Source organism: Delphinapterus leucas, chromosome 10 (assembly GCF_059928025.1).
Source record: "Delphinapterus leucas isolate spDelLeu-1000000601 "Yukka" chromosome 10, BTC_Dleu_Yukka2, whole genome shotgun sequence".
In the NCBI taxonomy this organism is placed as follows: Eukaryota; Metazoa; Chordata; class Mammalia; order Artiodactyla; family Monodontidae; genus Delphinapterus; species Delphinapterus leucas.
In genome coordinates this window covers 20240112-20259127 of record NC_143138.1, presented here as the reverse complement: position 1 = coordinate 20259127, position 19016 = coordinate 20240112, and the positions used below count along the sequence as shown (strand labels likewise).

The following is a 19016-nucleotide window of genomic DNA, read 5'->3' as shown; positions in this document are numbered from 1 at the left end:
TTTGAAAAGCACTGTAAAGAAAATGAAAAAAGAAGCCACAGACTGAGAGAAAATATGTACAAATCACATATATAAAGAACTCTTAATAAGAAAACAACTCAATTTTTTAAATGGCAAAAAATTTGAACTGACACTTGAACCAAAAAGATATATGACAGCAGATAAGCAGATAAAAAGATGCTCCACACATCTTTAGTCATTAGGGAAATGCAAATTAAAACTACAAATGAGAAAGCACTACAAATTTATTAAAATGGCTAAAAATTAAAATGCTGACCATACCAGTGTTGGGAGGATGTGGAGGAACTGGAACTCTTACACAATGTTGGTGGCAACGTAAAGTGGTACAACCACTTTGGAAAACAATTTAGCTGCTTCTTAAACAGTTTACATACATATTTACACTATATACATACATACGTTTACATACATACAATTCAGCCACTCCACTCCTAGGTATTTACCCACAGGAAATAAAAGCCAATGTCCAATCAAAGATTTGTGAATAAATGTTCATTGCCCTTTGCTTGTCGGCCAAAAACTGGAAACACCACAAATGTCCATCAGTGGGTGATGGATAAACAAACTGTGATATAGTCATACAATGGAATACTACTCAGCAATGAAAAGGAATGAGCTATTGAGACATGCAGCAAAATCAATCAGTCTCAAAATAATTACACTGGCTAAAAAACAATCAATAGTACACATACTGTGTGATTCCATTCATATGAATTTTTAGAAAATGCAAACTAATTTATAGTGGCTGAGAGTAGATGCCTGTAGATGATTATGAATGAGGAGGGGCAAGAAGAAATGTTTACTAAGATGCCTGAGAAAACCTTGAGGTGATGAGTATGTTCAGCATCCTGACTGTGGTAATGGTTTCATGGGTCTACATGTCAAAACTTATCAAACTGTACACCTTAGTTGGCTGCCCGTTACTTATAGTTCAATAAAGCTGTTGTTAAAAATCTACATTTTATTAATACCAAAAGATTCACTTATCACTCTATTCCCAGAAAGACCTTACAGATTACTGTAGAATAGCTATGAAATGTTACTGCTGTAACTTGTACAGCATCTCTAAGGAACAGTACTCTCATGTTTACATGGCCAGGTGACGTAAGAGCTAATTGTTCTTTTCAAATTGAGCTATGGAGAACGTGTTTCCCTTATCACAAATTCCCGGCCCCTCCCACCTAAGCCCCTGTTCAGTCTCTCATGCAGAAACTTCCATTTTCCCTTACCTTGTTTTTCCACATTATCTCAAGAAACTTTCAATAGTGAACCAAACAGAAGGTATTAGCTGGTTCAGAAACTCAAGAAAGGTTCTGACCTTGCAGTAATGACAAACAGGTTATTCACACCCACCTGAGTTGGCTTCCTGCACAGGACACCGTGAATCTCCAGGTAGCTGAAGGTTACCTCGAGCTGCAATTGAGGGAGGAGGGGGAAATAAAGACCTGTAATGAGGGTTTTAAAACCTATAATTCAAAGTAAAAATGCTACAATTAGAAACAGTCCAGTGCAAACAAAACATTGGGCATCTTCTGAAGGTAGGCTGGTTTAATATCTCCATACATTCAATACAACATGACCTCGATCTAGCATATTTCAGGAAAAGCATTATTCACTTTCCCAAAGGGCTGAAAGGAAACTCCAAGTCTGACTTTTTAAATTTCATCCAAGGACAAACCCAATGGAAAGTTTCTGTACTTCTACTCCAGTATTTATTTACTGAGAAATGAATATATGAAGGGAGCCATCTAAATAGACTTTTTTTTCTCTTATTTCAAGATGTTGCTTCAGCAAATCAGATCAGGATAGAGACAATGTTTGTTTTCCCTTCTCTCTAAACCTTTACCTCTTTGGGTTACCCTCTGACCACTTACTGGAGTCATCTTTCCTTCCACTGTCTTTCATTAAAGTTCATATTTTGAATGGATTTAAAAGAATATAATATTTAGGAATTTTAATCTGTGTTTCAATGAAACACACATAAAGTCTTCTCTCTCTCTCTGTGTATATACATAAATGATGATTTATTTCCTTTCCATTTTAATAACAAGTGTCCCTTCCTCGCTTCTCCTGTAATCAGCATTTCTTTTTCTTCAAAATACCTCTAGTCTCGCACTCTGCCTATTTTTCCTGGAAAACAGCCACTAATCTTTCTCCCAGTTTTTCAGTCTCTCATCTCAGTACAAACAGTCACAGGGCCTGGTACTAAAGACAATGAAGAACTGAGTTGGATCAGTTTATTTTACCCTCTCATCTTAAAACTAGAAATGTGGGGACTTCCCTGGTGGCGCAGTGGTTAAGAATCCGCCTGCCAATGCAAGGAACACGGGTTCGAGCCCTGGTCCGGGAAGATCCCACATGCCATGGAGCAACTAAGCCCGCGCGCTGCAACTACTGAGCCTGTGCTCTAGAGCCCGCGAGCCACAACTACTGAGCCCACGTGCCACAACTACTGAAGCCCACGCACCTAGAGCCCGTGCTCTGCAACAAGAGAAGCCACCGCAATGAGAAGCCTGCTCACCGCAACTAGAGAAAGCCCATGCCCAGCAACGAAGGCCCAACGCAGCCAAAAATAAGTAAATAAAATAAATAAATTTATTTAAAAAAAAAACAACTAGCAATGTAATAGAAAAAGAACCCATTCAGAACCAAACCCATAGGACCCTTAGTTCTGCCTGCTGGTGCTATGTTGTACCTTTACACATTTGGTCAGATAAATTTTAGAACAGAGAACCCCTGAATCCCCAGTATGGTGATGAGGGCTGGAGGTAGAAAGATAATTCATTCTTTCATTGTTCACACAGCCAACCAGTAGAATTTATGGAAGGCCTACTGTGTGCCAGGACTGTAAAGAGGAATGAGACATTTATCTTGTCCTCCCATGGTTACAAGCAGCATCGGGGGCACATTTTAAACATTCCATTAGAGTGGATGTCTTCTTATCATTATCAAGATCTATACTTGGTGGATTTTGAAAAGTCATGTCAAGCAGGGAATCATTTTCTAAAAACAGTACCTCTCTACCTTCATTTATTTCAAATTAAAACTTATAAACATATTTTCATCTGCTAGCCTTGGACATAATGCCAAATTTTCTTCTTTGAGTCAAGTCCCATTGTCTGGCCCTCCAGTGGCATTTCCTCTGTGGACCACACCCGTAAATGCTGGACACACAACTTCCAACTGAAGCTCTTTAAAATGGAGTGAGAGCTTGAAGACACTGGGAAAGCAATGTGAGGGCATAAGTTCTCTAGATTGTTATGTTCCCCAACCCCCCAGCCTTTAACAGTTGTCCGGTCCTTAACAAGACAGTAATTTTTTAAAGTGAATTATTTTACCAACATTCAGTATTTCACAGATACTCTCTCCTTTTGCAGCCTATTTCATTGATATGAAAATATCTTTTTAAAAATTTACTATTGTAATTATAACTGCTATGAATAGGTTTGGAAGCAAACCACTGACCTTTGGTGGGCATCTCATACAACTGGTGGGAACAGGTGTAAACAGCTACAGTCTCTTATAACCTAGCGGCTCTGAAGATGCAGCTGGCATCAGTCCGTGTATCAGGACTAGCATGGGCAGCTTTGGTCAATTTGGCTGGGGGAGGTTAGTTGGAGGTCAGTTAGGATGCTTCTGCTGCATCTCAGTGCTGTCCCTGGAATAAGCAAAGTGCCAGGGAACCAGGAAAGCACTGAGACATTCCACCTAGGCCCTGAAGAATGACTTCAAGTGTGTCAAACAAAGAAGGAGCGAAGAGGGAAATCCAGGCAGAAGAAGAAGAATTTGCCAAGGCATAGAGGCATTCAAAGAACAAGGGCAAGACAGAAACGAGAAGTAGACCCTGCAGTTTCAGGGATGAGTAAGGGGCACAGGCTGAGTATGCGATTCATCGGAGCCCTGGTTCTTATCAATGGTGAGAAGGGGAGATATGGGGACACACTGACCGACATCACAGCAAGGTTCAAGCCATTCTCTCTAATCTCACCCATGGCTCTTTTTAACAGGCTTTTGTTCTCAGCTCCCAGCACTGACCCTCCTGACTCCAGCCCACCCGGAAGACAGTTTAAAGAATGTCACTGGGCAGGAGGGGGCAGGGGGACTAGTTAGGAAGCTGAGACACAGGCAGGCTGCAGGAAGACCTGAGGACATCTTTAAGAGAGAACCACAGGGCCTCCCTGGTGGCGCAGTGGTTGAGAGTCCGCCTGCCGATGCAGGAGATGCGGGTTCATGCCCCGGTCCAGGAAGATCCCACATGCCGCAGAGCGGCTGGGCCCGTGAGCCATGGCCGCTGAGCCTGCGCGTCCGGAGCCTGTGCTCCGCAACGGGAGAGGCCACAACAGTGACAGGCCCGCGTACCGCAAAAAAAAAAAAAAAAAAAAAAAAAAGAGAGAGAGAGAGAGAGAACCACAGATACAAGTGATCAGTTAGATAAGAGGAGGGAATCATCCAAGGCCCGCCTCTACCCTCAGCAAGACAGTCCCCACCCAACAGGCAACAGAGCGAATCTAAATGTTATTATGTGATGCTCCTTCGGGAACTCCAACTGTTCCACATGAAGCAACCCATGTCATGATTGCCCATCTTTCTGACCAATTTCCCTCCCTCCACAGCCTCCTACTCAGTCCTGGGCCCACATCTCAGCTCCCCAAACACACTGTGCTCTTGCAAACTGCTAAACCTCTGACCAGCAGGAGACCCCCTTTATCTGCCTGGTTGACGCAGGCTGATCCTGCAGCCCAGCTTCTCTGTAGACCCTTCCCTGATTTGACAATCACCCGCCCCCCTCCTCCCCCCTTCTGGAGGGAATGGAAAAGTTCTATTTCTTCATCTGCGTGTGACTGCAGAGGTATCTGCTTTGCAATTAATCACGGTGATATACATTTCTATTTTGTGCATATGTGGTACATTTAACAATAAAAGAACAAAAGAAGAAAATGTTTAACTAATCAGCCCCCAAAGAAAAGAGAAGAAACCTATGTGAAAATCGGGGCTGTTGTACACTACTGTTCTGAATATAATTATTTCCCCAGAAAAATGTCATTGACACCGGTTCTGCTTCTTAGCCAAGGTGCACTGTGACACATGAAAACCAGCCTTCTGCAGGCAGGTCACTTTGGAAGAAGATCTGCCTTTATTTGTGATGCTGACAATATCAGAAATCAGCACCAATGTCCAAACTACCCTAGCCAGGCCAATGTGAGATGTTATATACATCTTGGGGTGAAGCTGGGCCTTCCCTCAGGGGCAGAGCAAGGAGGGGGCAACAGAAGGGAGGCAGATGACTTCCCAAGAGGTAATACACCTTCTGCTGTGTGAAAACATTTTTAATTAGGGTAAACATATCTTTCAGGAGCCTTCTACTCAATAGGCTGCTTGACTATTTTCTCAAGCCCATAAAATTTCCTTCCACAATTAATTTTTCAACAGTGGGATAATGGTTAACACTTCCTTATATCCTGCCTTCAGGTACTTTAGCATATAGGTAATTTAGTCCAACACCATTTATATTTCACTTATAACACATTATAAACATAAAGACTCAGTTTATATTATCAAAAGGGGTGGGATAATATAAAGCCTCATTCCTCGGAGAAACTTTATAAAATTTAGCATTTGTATGATCAGAAAGAAAAAAGGCAGTATGGCCTTTGACTAGCAAACAGTGGGTTGGTACCTTCTCAAAGTTCAACAAAAATCATGCAAATCATTAGTTTGTCAGTCCTACCAGGTCCACTGCATTACAGCACCGTGTCCAGCACGTAAGTAGGTATTCACAGGACAGTGGCTACATGTTGAATTTTAAGAAGCAAGAAAGGACTGAGAAAATGAGCAAATAACACTGCAGTGCAAACATAGGAGCAAGGCTGAAAGCGTCTCCCAAACCTTCCCCATTTTCCTGGGTTTGTGGGCAGGTGAGTTCATATCCTATAAAATCAGTCAACACCTTTCTGTTACCATAAAGAAAATAAAAGAAGCAATTATGATGCCTAATTCCTGAGCTATCAGTTCAAATGTTAATTTGCACCCTATAACAAAGGACATCTTATGGAAAATGTCAGATCTTTTAAGGAACCAAGTGGCACCGTGTTATTTTTCATAGGCAACACCAGAGTCTGCCCATGAAAGAGGGCTAGGTGGCTACGTTCCCGGTAATGCACTCTGTAGAGTTATGAAGGTTATTTCCCACATGTCAAAGCCTTAGAAAAATGGGCCGTTACTGGACCCAAAGAAATAAGAACTAGACTTGAAGAAAGTGTAAACCCTGCCCCAGTTGAGAGAGAAAAATAACTGAAATCCACAAGCCTAGGGGATATGGAACATGAAATGCTTCGCCACTTTTCTTGGGATGCCTTTAACACAGAGAGGGAACAAAGGATGAAACGTTTAGGTGCTTTCTAGGGAGAAGGAAGGAAAATATGGTTGTGCAAAGAGAACTCTGGACACATTGGCCGAAATCGTAAGTGTACGCAATTGAGAAGCGAGTGCGTTTTGCAGTGTGTGTGTGTGTGTGTGTGTGTGTGTGTGTGTTGGAAGGAGGAAACTCTTCAACACTTACCTTGGTGGGGATTCGTGCTGTGACAAGGAAGGCTCGGCATGATGTAAGCACCTGTAAGACAGAAGCAGCCGCATCAGTATAAGTACCGAAAAGTGAGCTGGTGGGCTTTGGTGTGACCCGCAGGACTTTAATGATACTGAAGCCTCGAGAGGCTTGGTTCCTGACATGTAAGAAGAATAAGTGACCTGGGACGGCTTGTTGGCCTTGTCGGATTATTAGCTGTACTCTAAGAATCACTGTATGAAGGGCCGTATCAAACAAATCACCTGCAAAATCTCAAGACGAGCAACCAGTCAGCAGCCCAAAGGAGCCACAGATTACTCCAGTTGAGTAAGCAAGACAGGTGTCTGAGATATTAAAATACAGATATCTTATCCATAGGAGGAGCCTCACTATATCTACAGCAAACTTAATGAAGAAGCCAAGTACTCATTCACACTTTCCAAATTACAACCGCCACCCACGTTTGCCCTCTTGCCTCCTGTTCTCTGTCCACTAACTGATAACATTTACATGACACACAGGCAGCAAAACAGGCTACTCTCCCAAGAAGTCAACCTCGACTATGCTTCTCAGCTATGAGCCTCTCTCAGTCCTAGACAGAACATTTATCAATTCCAGTTCTCAGCTAAGAACATATAGATAGCCCATGGGGTCCCATATGCCTATAGGCACCTCTTGCCCAGCAGGGGCCCTTGTGAATACAAAGGGGCTGGAACTAGGCTGAACTCCTAGTTCCTACCTGGAGCAGAGATCCCAGTCTACCAACCTTAATGTCTAAACGTGCCACTCTGCAACCCGGAGGTCCGGGCAGGCCTCAGGGGCCTTTGCGATAAAGAAGGCGGACTCCAGCACTTCTCAAGCTCTGATGGGAGACCTGTCTTTGATTTTCCAAACAACTTGCTCGTCACTAAGTTGATATTTAGCAAATGATACGTATGTGCTAGTCTAAGAATGCTAGATTTGAACACAACTTGAGAAATCATAAGGCAAGGACACTGAGGCCCAAGTTGCTACAGGATTTATCCAGATTCAAGCCAGGGCTCATCCTGTTCATTCACACACAGAAGGTGAGTCCATGGGTGTGCCTGTAGCCTGCTCTGTGCCTCTCTTTAGGCTCCCAACTCTAAACAGAAACAGTATATTTTCTAGATAACTCTTCTTTGAATAATCAGAGGTCACTGCTATTGGGAATAACTCAAGTCAGGACCCTTTATGAGACAGATGGTAAAGAGAGGCAGCCCAACACTGGCTGGGAGAGTCTGATAACGAGCAAAGGGAAGGCAGAGACGGAGGGGCACGGCCCACTGAAGACTTTCCACCCAGATGCCTTCAATCACAGTTATTCAGGGGATCCTTTTCCACCTGGGTTCATTTTTGCTACTTGACTTTAGAGGTGATGTGCTCTAAAAGACCATTAATAAGTGACTTCTAAAAGTGGAGTCAACAAAAGACATCTATATTTGAATATTCTTAGGCCATGAACCACAGTTCTTTTCCCAAAGGAATGATCCTTACTTTTTTTTACTCAGGCCCTTCAGAGATGGGGCGGGGGAAGCAACAAGCAATAGAGAGGGGAGAGGCGTGTAAGAAGTGGGGTCAGATGAGTGAGTGGAGGTCAACTGCAGCCCAGAAGTAGCAGGACTGGCTACATAAACTGCAGGGCCCTTTGTTCAAAAATTATGAAGAATTTTAAAGACAGAGACAGAAAGCATTTACCCAAGCGTAGGGCCCTTCTGAGAGCAGTGCCCCGTGCACCTGTACAGGTCACATGCCCATGAAGCCAGCCCTGAGTAGTAGCTACCATTTATCAAGTGTTCCCTATGGGCCATAAATGGGCAAACATCCTTGGATACACTGATTCATTTAATCTTCCCAACAACCATATTCTCTATCATTATTACCCCCATTTCACAGATGAATAAACAGATTCTGTGATATAACCCAAGGGCAGGAGTAAGGTTCACGTCTGTCAACTCCAAAGCCTATGCTCTTCACCATTAGGCTACCTTTACACATTCTAACCCAATCTTGCCTCCTGGTCTCTAGCCCCTGGCAGTTCAGTTAGATTTGGGGGAGAAGGGTGAGAGCCCAGGGCCACCTGCGACTGGGAAGGGATTCACAAAGCTCCCAGCTCAAACAGTATCTTCCTCAACATTCCAGTAGTTTAAAAGATTCTCTTTTCAAATCCAAGAATGGCCCGGAGAGCTAAATTTTTCAAGTCATCTACACTAGCCAAGCCTTGACTAAGACAGCAGTGCCCAGGGAAGTAGAGTTTGGCTGCCTTTGGGGAAAAGGCAAGAGGCAGTTTTGTTGCGTGAGACACACAGGGTTCAGTGGTGAACATCAGACAGTCAGAAGAGGCCTGACAGTAATAGAAAGGGAGATAAAAGGGGGCCAGAGACAGGCGTGGCCGGTGTTCTCATTTCCTTAGGTCTGGCAAACAGGTTATCTGTGACTAAATTACAAGGTCAGGACTCATCTTAAAGGATGAAAAATTTGCCTTCTCTGAACTAAGACCTTGTCCCACAGCACTTTTTTTTTTTTTTTTTTTGCGGTTCGCGGGCCTCTCACTGCCGTGGCCTCTCCCGCTGCGGAGCACAGGCTCCGGTCGCGCAGGTTCAGCGGCCATGGCTCACGGGCCCAGCCGCTCCGCGGCATGTGGGATCTTCCCAGGCTGGGGCACGAACCCGCGTCCCCTGCATCGGCAGGTGGACTCTCAACCACTGCGCCACCAGGGAAGCCCAGCACATTTTTTTTAACTGAAGTTTAGTTGATTCACAAAATTGTGTTAGTTTCAGGTGTGCAGCATAGTGATTCAGTATTTTTGCAGATTATACTCCATTACAGATTATCACAAGACAGTGAGTATAACTCCCTGTACCATACAGTATATGCTTGTTGCTTATCTATTTTATATACAGTAATTTGTATCTGCTAATCCCATACCCCTAATTTGTCCCTCCCCACTTCCCCCTCCTCTCTGGTAACCACAAGTTTGCTTTCTATATCTGTGAATTGGTTTCTGTTTTGCATATACATTCATTTGTATTACTTTTTAGATTCCACATCTAAGTGATATCATTCAGCATTTGTCTTTCTCTGACTTATTTCACTAAGCATAATATTCTCTAGGTCCATCCACATTGCTGCCAATTTCATTGTTTTACCGCTGAATAATATTCCATTCCACGGCACATGCTGATGTGGCATCCTTTCAAACACTGCTCCTCCTCCAGGGGAAAAGGAAAAAAGAAAAAGAAGGAAATAATGCTGACAGTCGTGATGACCAGCATGGCTATAGGAAGCCAGACTCCTCACCTCTTTACCTATGGTTGACCCTTGACCAACTTGGGGCTTAGTCTGCATATAACTTAGAGTGGGCCCTCCATACCCCCAGTTCGGCCACATCAGAGGATTCAACCAACCACAGACCATCTAGTAAGTACTATAGTCTTTACCACTGAAAAATATCTGCCTAAAAGTGGATCTCTGCAGTTCAAACTCATGTTGTTCAAGGGTCAATGGTACAATGGCAGCACACACGTTTCTTTCTTACAGGGGTACTTGTATGATCAATCCCTGATTTTTTCAAGAATCTTAAGTCCACAAAACCTTTACACAGAGTCAAATCATAAAACTCACATGCCAGAAAGGACTCAATATCAATCACCTAGTCAAAGACCCCCTTAGAGTTTATAATCTGAGAGCAGATCCAGAGAAACTCATCTCGTAGATAGTTTGTGCCAGAGCTGGACTACAAGAAGCAACTCCTTATTCCCAGTGTATTACCTTTTCACTCTCTCCTCAAACGGCAATAAGGGTCAATGCCAAAAGCCCCAGACAGGAACACATAGCCTCTTCAGTAGTCAGAAAAATATGTTTAGCTCTGTGAACATTCCCTCAGAGGAAAACTGGTCCTACAACATCAAGGATCATTTTACAAGCATAGTAGTAACACCAGTCAATGCATGTTGGGTACCATGTTCTCACAGGTTTGCATACATCATCTCCTTTAATCCTCACAGCAGCCTATGGGCTAGATACTATTATTAATCTCATTTTAAGAAGAAGAAACTGAGACACACAGAGAGTATATTACTTGCCCACGTCACCTAGCAAGTAGGTGGCAGAGCTGGGATTCGAACCCAGATGGTCTGGCCCCAGAGATTGTGCTAATTACTTACAAGGGCTCTCAAATCTCACCTGTCCAAGAACCAGCTTCCTCAATAGTCTGCACACATGCAAACACAGATGAGTCATAGAGCTTTAAAGCCAGAAAGAAGCAAACAGGTAAAAGCGTCATCAATATGATGATGGATATTTGCATATCGTAAGAACAAGGACCAGTCTCTACTGTCTGTCCAGACCAGTGTCTGTCTGTCTCTGTCTCTCTCTGATCACGGGTTAATCTCTGTGAGTCTCTATTTGGATCTGTCTACTTGATTCTACACGTGTATCTCTCAGCTTATCTGTGTCTCTCCTTGCCTGTTCCCCACCCCTCCCTCCAAACCCTCCTCTCTGCTACGGCCTCCGCTATCCCCACCATGCCCCAACCCATCTTCTCGTTCTCTTTTCCCTCCTCTGGCTCCCCACCCGCTTCACTCTGCCCCCATTTCCCAGCGCTTTCTCTCTGCTAATCACTGAGAGCTTGTATCTTATTTATGCCCATTGCAAAACAACAGGCACCCATCACAGGAGAAATACTGCGCTCTCAAAGAGTATTTCATTTGGAACACAGTCACAGAGAAACTTGAAAAAACCATGAAATAAAAATGACAAGACACCTTTTGACATTATTATACAACGAGCACATCAGTAATTAAGTGATTACGAGGTCCCCTGGGTGAATCTAGTTACTAAAATCTAATCTCAAAACAGGCGCCCACATAACTGCCACACGGCAGCAATCTCCAGCACGAGGCACAGGCTGGCCTTTCCGCCCGTTTACAAGTGTCACGTTTTGGAGAATAACGTCTCCCACAAGCAGCCAAGGCATCAGGTGACCTACCTGACTTCTCTTGATCTGCCCTCTCCTGGAAAGTCACCAGGGGGTTTCTAGGGGCCACTGACAAGGTATTAACTGGCTCAATATATTTTTTAAAAGAGAGGAAAAAAGCCCAGGGTGTTCACACGGATTCACCTTTCGAGTAAAGAGCAATCTCTTGACCATATGTAGATACATGAGGTTCTAATGATCACTTCTGCTTTCACTCTGGCAACAACAGCGCTCACAATCTGTGGCCCTGCATGCCAACTCCCTTTCTTTAGAAATATTTTAAAGGCCGCGTAGGTACACAGTGTCCTTCAGAAGTTGGACACAGGCCAAAATCATCTGTTTGAAAAGAGACACACCCAGGCTTTAAAGGCACAAGCTTTGTGCTGGCGGGTCCCCACTTCTGGTGATCAGCTCAGATCTCCAGAAGCATGAGGACTGTTCTTAGAAAGCCTTGAAGGGGATGGAGCCGAAGGGATGAAATTCTCCAATGCTGACCCAGCCTTTTCCAACACCATGCCCACTTGTGAGCACAAGAGCGCAGCAATGTTTTGAAGCAAGTGTGCAAAACTATGAATGCTACCATTCCAAGAATTGTGCTTTTTGTTTTTTGGGGTTTTTTTGCGGTACACAGGCCTCTCACTGTTGTGGCCTCTCCCATTGCGGAGCACAGGCTCCGGACGCGCAGGCTCAGTGGCCACGGCTCACGGGCCCAGCCGCTCCGCGGCATGTGGGATCCTCCCGGACCGGGGCACGAACCCGTGTCCCCTGCATCGGCAGGCGGACTCTCAACCACTGCGCCACCAGGGAAGCCCGTGCTTTTTGTTTTATCAACCCAAACTGGGCCAATAAATGGGGCCACATTCATGCTGAGAACCCCAAAGAACTCAATCTCCTAGCTTTCCTGTTTGGGGCCAAGACGCCCTAGGATTTGTGGCCTTGGAGGTCTTACACACACACACACACACACACACACACACACACGGCTTCTAGCAGGTGAGGGGCGAAATCGCGCAGGAAAACTCCTCTTTGATTTATCAGGAAGTGTTTCCCGGTAGTGTGCACTACCTTGGTGCTAGGGATAGCAAGCATCTTCCTTGCAGGGTGACCACATCTTCATTTCCAGTTTTAGCTCTGAGAATCCTGTCTCCCAGAAACTGGAACACTTGGTTGCTCTACTTTGCCGGGGTTTTGGAATCAGGAAGACAGATTCCAATTCTGGCTCTGCCACTTTCTAGCTGTTTAACGCTGACAGAGTTAGTTAACTTCTCAGTTTGCTCACCTGTAGAACAAGAATAATACTGCTGTGCAGGACTAATCTAATACAGTTGTTTTAAGTAAAATACAAACGTAGATAAAGCCCTAGCCCAGCACCCAGACGTCTCTGCTGAATATATCAAAATAATTGGTGTGAGAGCATCTTAAATTTAGATTCCCAAAGTAAGACTAACATCTATTGAATTTTTAAATAATGGCTTTTGTCAACAGAACAAAACAGCAAAACAGAAACAACGATTCTGAGACATCTCCTAGGCTGGCATTTTCAGTTCAATATATATACCTTTAACCTTGAAGGAGAAGAATTTTCTTGCAGAGTTAAAAAAAATGGGGATTCGGGGGGGGGGGTGTGGAGGGCATTAGAATAAGTATATGTGCTGAGCCAAGGAACCTTAACAACAAAGGGCAAGCTAGGACTTCTCTCCCACCTCCTCTGCGAGGCCCATTCTTCCAGAAGAGTCTTAGCATGCAAACCACATTTTCAACCTCTATAATGAATTTCCTCTCCCTTTCATTGAAATGCAAGCAGCAGCCTGGTTCCCTTTGAGGCTTCTTGGTTCAACTTTTAACTTCAAAATTTCACTTGGAAACATTTATAAAAATCCCCCCTACTGTTAAGACTCATAGCTTAGCAGAGAAGCCTAAATTTCCTTATGGAAATGATACAAAATGAGGTCGGTCATGGAACCCTATCATAGCACACTTACTAAAAACAAAAGTATCTGTTTCACCCTCTTATAGGACTCCATTACCTAAAGCCTACCGCTGCACAGGCAATCCGTAAATTCATGGCCCCTAAATCCACATTCTCTCCTGCACGTTACCAAAAACGCCTTTCCTGTAAAACTGGGCTCTTCATGGCAAACATTCGACCAATGGTCTTATACCACCCAAATGCTCTCTAATTTGCAAGCAAACTAAATGATGAGTGCCATTTAATACGTTTCCCCTCTTCCAAACCCCCAGACCTGGTTAATCCAAGACACAAGCTTTGGGGAGGGAGAGGGGCAGGTGGCGAGGACTGTTAGCGCCACCGTGGAGAGTTACGAGTGACAGATGCTAAGGGACTTGTGCAAGGTCACCCAGAAAGTTGAGGAAGAATAAAAAGCCCCTCTGGCTCTGAGCCTCGTAACAACCCACTGCACACAGCTCTGATGACCTTCACCCTCTCTGGCCAAAGCACGACCCTTCACCCAAAAGGAATACAAAACAACACATCGTTTTAGTGCAATTTCTGGCCCCGAATCCCTTATAAAACTGGATCACCACACTAGGAGGTAGCATAGTCCAGGGCAGGTCCTGAAAACTACAAATCCAGCCCCACCTGTTTTTTATAAATAAAGTTTTACTGGGACACAGCCCCAACCATGTTTAATGGATCATCTCCAGCTGCTTTCACACTATGAAGGCAGAGCTGAGCAGATGCAACAGAGATTTTTATGCCTCACAAAGCCGAAAATATTTACTGTCTGGTCCTTTACAGAAAGTAAAGGTTTGCTGACCCCTTGCATAGTGGTTTCGAGGACAAATTCTGGGGTCGGGTTGCCTGGGCTTCCAAGCTTCACTATTTACTATCTGTGTGACTTGGGGCAAACTACTTAATCTTCTCAGTGGCTCAGTTTCCTCTTCTGTAAAATGGGAGCAACAAGGTACACCACATGGAGTCATGAGGGTTAAATAAGTTAATGTGTGTCAATAAGCGAACATATGTAAAGTGCTGAGAAGAATATACGGAAAGTGCTAGTGTTTGTTATTATTTATATTACAATATTATAATAATATTATACATGTCCATTATAGTATTATGCTAAGAACAGAGTTATTGGATTTAGCCTGGGTTTGGCCTCAAGCTGGCCAAGTGACCTGACTCAGAGCAAGTTACTGTCTCTGTGGACCTCAGTTCACCCAAGTGTAAAATCAGGGGGTTGGAATAGGTGTCTAACTTACCTTGCTACACTCTGGGTCATGACTCAGGCCCACCGTGGAAATGTCCCATTTCTAGGACCCCTCTTCTCTTTGCTTTGCATGGACTGCCAAGAATGGCAAATCGCCAGTAAATATTTGCTGAGAGGAATTAATTCCTTCTTGGGCCCCTGCTCCCCGGAAGGACAGATGCTCCCTCAACAGGGGGGGCAAGGGAGTCAGTGGAGTTTGGTTTTTGTCTTCTGATATCTAGTTTCGGGGGAAGTCTTTGTACTCTAACACCTGTGTAAATCCACTTCTTTTCACCTGGTTATTTATGCCATTATGCAGAAATGGAATGTTTGCATACAGCTTGTCAGACACTATCGCTTCATTCTTCCTGCAGTCCTTTTATTGCAAATTGTAAGGTTTTATCAAAGCATGAAAGAAAACAAATGTTTCTAATTTTTCCCCACAGATGAACATGTGGCTACTTCCAAACAACATCAATTCTTCTTGATGTCACTAACATTTCAGATCTTCTTTTCAAAGCACTGGCCAAAACAAAACTCTGGAACCAGATGCATTGATTCTATGATGATAACATATTTTTAAAGGCAGAATAATGGTGTGACCATAATCCCTGGAATGGGACCACCTCTTAGGCTAAGAGTAAAGATGAGCCCAACACCTAGAACCAGCTCCACAGGTCCAGGAAGGTCAGGCTAAGGCACTTACATGGGGCAGAGTTTCTGCCCAGACCTCTCAGCATTGGGGTCTCATGGGTCTGCATGGGGCACACTTGGAAAGGGACCTCTGCTAGTCATCACTGTCATATTTATGGTTTAAATGAATTCACCAACAGTAGAATCACAGTCATTCAAAGAATAGAGAAAAATACAACATGAATGTAAAGGTCACATTAACCCAGTTAACAAAACTTCTCGTGCTTCCCTAACACAAGGCCAGCCAGTCTCTTCTTGAACAAGTCATGAATTACCAGAACCTAACTCTAGCAAAAAATCACGAAGTTAAAAGCAATCTGGAGATAGGCATATCTAATTCCTTTATTTTATAGATGAGGAAACAGACCAGGAAGGGTCAAACAATTGTCTGCATCTATCAGGGCTTGCTTTTTTTTTTTTTTTTTCCAAACAATGGAATTTAAGCACAAATAAATTTTTTAAAGGAAATGGGTAGCTCTCATAATAAAAAACTTTTTTAAAAAAATGTTTTTCATTAAAAACCAGAGCTCAAGAGGGACAGAAACGAAATCAACTCTACAGATTTGAGAAGAACTAGTGGGGAGTCCCTTCTGGCTGCCCTGATGGAGTGAATGGACTTCAGCCACATTTCTTCCAAGTATGATTCCTCTCAAGATTCAAAACCCAGAAGCGAGAACCCCATCCTGGGCATGGCACCCAATAAAGACCACAGAGAATTACCTGAAAGGAAAGACACGTAACAGTTACGGCTTAATGATAAAGACCACGGACTCCAGAGGCAGAAAGCCTGGGTATGAACCCCCGCTAGACCACTCACTACTAGCTGTGTGACCTGGGGCAGGTTACTTAGCTTCTCCATGCCTTAATCACCCCACCTGTAAAAACATGTATACAATACGCCCACTAAGATAACATAGTTACACAGAACGAGACCTGGCACATAAAAGAGTCCAATAAACACATGTTCTTGGACAAGTTCAGTGGTAATATTAGTTAACCAGCTATACAGCAGAGCTGGAACATGAAGTAAGTTTCACTCATCTTTTATCACAATTCTCATGCTGTGGTCCCTCCCCAACCTACACTATTTCAACTTGTCAGCCTACAAGGGGGGCCCTTAGATCCCCATCTTCTCAAGCCAAGGAGGCACAAATGTCACTTCCTTATTCTTCACCTTTTGTTAATTATCATTTTCATCAAATGAAAAAAGGTTCACATTTTCTTTCCTGCTCTCAGAGCAAATTTATGAAATATTCCTCCACTCTGCAGAAGTGTGGGTGGCATATGGTAGGGGGAATTGGCTTAGATTTAATACTATTACATAAATAATCAGATTGAGAGATATTCTTCATTACATCCCACGATAAACAGGGAGAGAAGGAGAAAAAAGATTTGGAGTGATTATATTGAGAAATCCAGGTATGCACATAATTTTCAAACTGAGGGCTGCAGCCCATTGGTGGCTGGTTAAATCAATTCAGGAGAGTTTAACAAGCATATTAATAAAATAGGCTGAAGTGGAAGTGAAAAGAAAATCAAGTGCATTGCAAATAGAAACCAGAGCATTGTTTCATGAAACTTCTGTTTCAGAGATATCAGTGTGCTCATGGCACACACACGTGCGTGTGTGTGTGCGCAAGACTGTGTGCACACATGGGGCGGGTGCTTCTCAAAATCAATATAAAATGCATTTCTTCTGTGGGTCCAGATTTTGAGAGTTTGATAAAAACTGGTTTATGGCACCATCTGCACCTATAAGCATGATCCGCCATGAGGCTACAAGAAGGTTGAGGCAGCGTGGTAGGATGGCAAGAACATGAGCTTTGGAGACAACAAAATCCCAGCTTTGGCATTCTGTGAGCAGACTGGTCATAGGCAAGTTCCTTTAAATCTCCAGGCTGCAGTATCCACACCTCTAACTTGGAGACAGTATTTGTCCTTGTGTAAGAACTGGAGATTACCTATCAAGTGCTAAGCCTAGAGCACACATTAATATCAAAGAAGTCACTGTAACTGGCCTCAAAGAATACAGCTCTGAAAGTGATCTATAGGGATAAAAAACTGAGACCTACAGAGACATGTACACACTTGTTAGGTAGGGACAGAGACAAGCCCAAATGCCCTGTCTCCCGCCCTGAATCCTGTTCTCGACACATCATCTCCAGGATGTAGGTTGAGTCAGTGCAGGGGGAGATTATTCCCATGGCAACTACAGCCTATCTGAGAATTAGAAAAGAATTTCCATGTCTGGATGGGGATGTAGTGAAACCTGATATAGAGAAAGAATGGGCTTTACATCATAAGAGACTACTACAAGCAACTCTATAACAATAAAATGGACAACCTGGAAGAAATGGACAAATTCTTAGAAAGGTATAACCTTCCAAGACTGAACAGGAAGAAATAGAAAATATGGACAGACCAATCACAAGTAATGAAATTGAAACTGTGATTAAATATCTTCCAACAAACAAAAGTTCACGACCAGATGGCTTCACAGGTGAATTCTATCAAACATTCAGAGAAGAGCTAACACCCAACCTTCTCAAACTCTTCCGAACAATTGCAGAGGAAGTAACACTCCCAAATTCATTCTATGAGGCCACCATCACCGTGATACCAAAACCAGACAAAGATACTACAAAAAAAGAAAATTACAGACCAATATCACTGATTAATACAGACGCAAAAATCCTCAACAAAATACTAGCAAACAGAATCCAACAACACATTAAAAGGATCACACACCATGATCAAGTGGGATTTATCCCAGGGATGCAAGGATTCTTCAAAATACGCTAATCAATCAATGTGATACACCATATTAACAAATTGAAGAAGAAAAACCATATGATCATCTCAATAGATGCAGAAAAAGCTTTAGACAAAATTCAACACTCATTTATGATAAGAGCGCTCCAGAAAGTGGGCACAGAAGGGACCTACCTCAACATAATAAAGGCCATATATGACAAACCCACAGCAAACATCATTCTCAATGGTGAAAAGCTGAAAGCATTTCCTCTTAGATCAGGAACAAGACAAGGATGTCCAGTCTCATCACTATTATTAACATAGTTTTGGAAGTCCTAGCCACGGCAATCAGAGAAGAAAAAGAAATAAAAGGAATACAAACTGGAAAAGAAGAAGTAAAACTGTCACTGTTTGCAGATGACATGATACTATACATAGAGAATCTTAAAGATGCTGCCAGAGGCATGGACATACATACTTTACCACATGTAAAATAACTAGTTAGTGGGAAGCAGCCACGTAGCACAGAGAGATCAGCTCGGTGCTTTGTGACCACCTAGAGGGGTGGGATAGGGAGGGTGGGAGGGAGATGCAAGAGGGAGGAGATATGGGGATATATGTATACGTATAGCTGATTCACTTGGTTATAAAGCAGAAACACACCATTGTAAAGCAATTATACTCCAATAAAGATGTTAAAAAGAAAAAGATGTCACCAGAAAACTACTAAAGCTAATCAATGAATTTGGTAAAGTTGCAGGATACAAAATTAATGCACAGA

The 19016-nt window shown here is 43.2% G+C and overlaps 1 protein-coding gene across 3 annotated transcripts in view; it reads right to left on the bottom strand.

Annotated features, from left to right (window-relative positions):
• CARMIL1 (capping protein regulator and myosin 1 linker 1) overlaps window positions 1-19016 on the bottom strand; it is a 319604-nt gene that overhangs the window by 192025 nt on the left and 108563 nt on the right. For all 3 annotated transcript variants that reach the window (XM_022562315.3, XM_089918429.1, XM_089918431.1), the window contains exons 3-4: window positions 6581-6631; window positions 1375-1434 (exon numbers count right to left, since the gene is read on the bottom strand). In XM_022562315.3, coding sequence (XP_022418023.1) covers window positions 1375-1434; window positions 6581-6631 — 111 coding nt within the window. The remainder of the gene's footprint in view (window positions 1-1374; window positions 1435-6580; window positions 6632-19016) is intronic.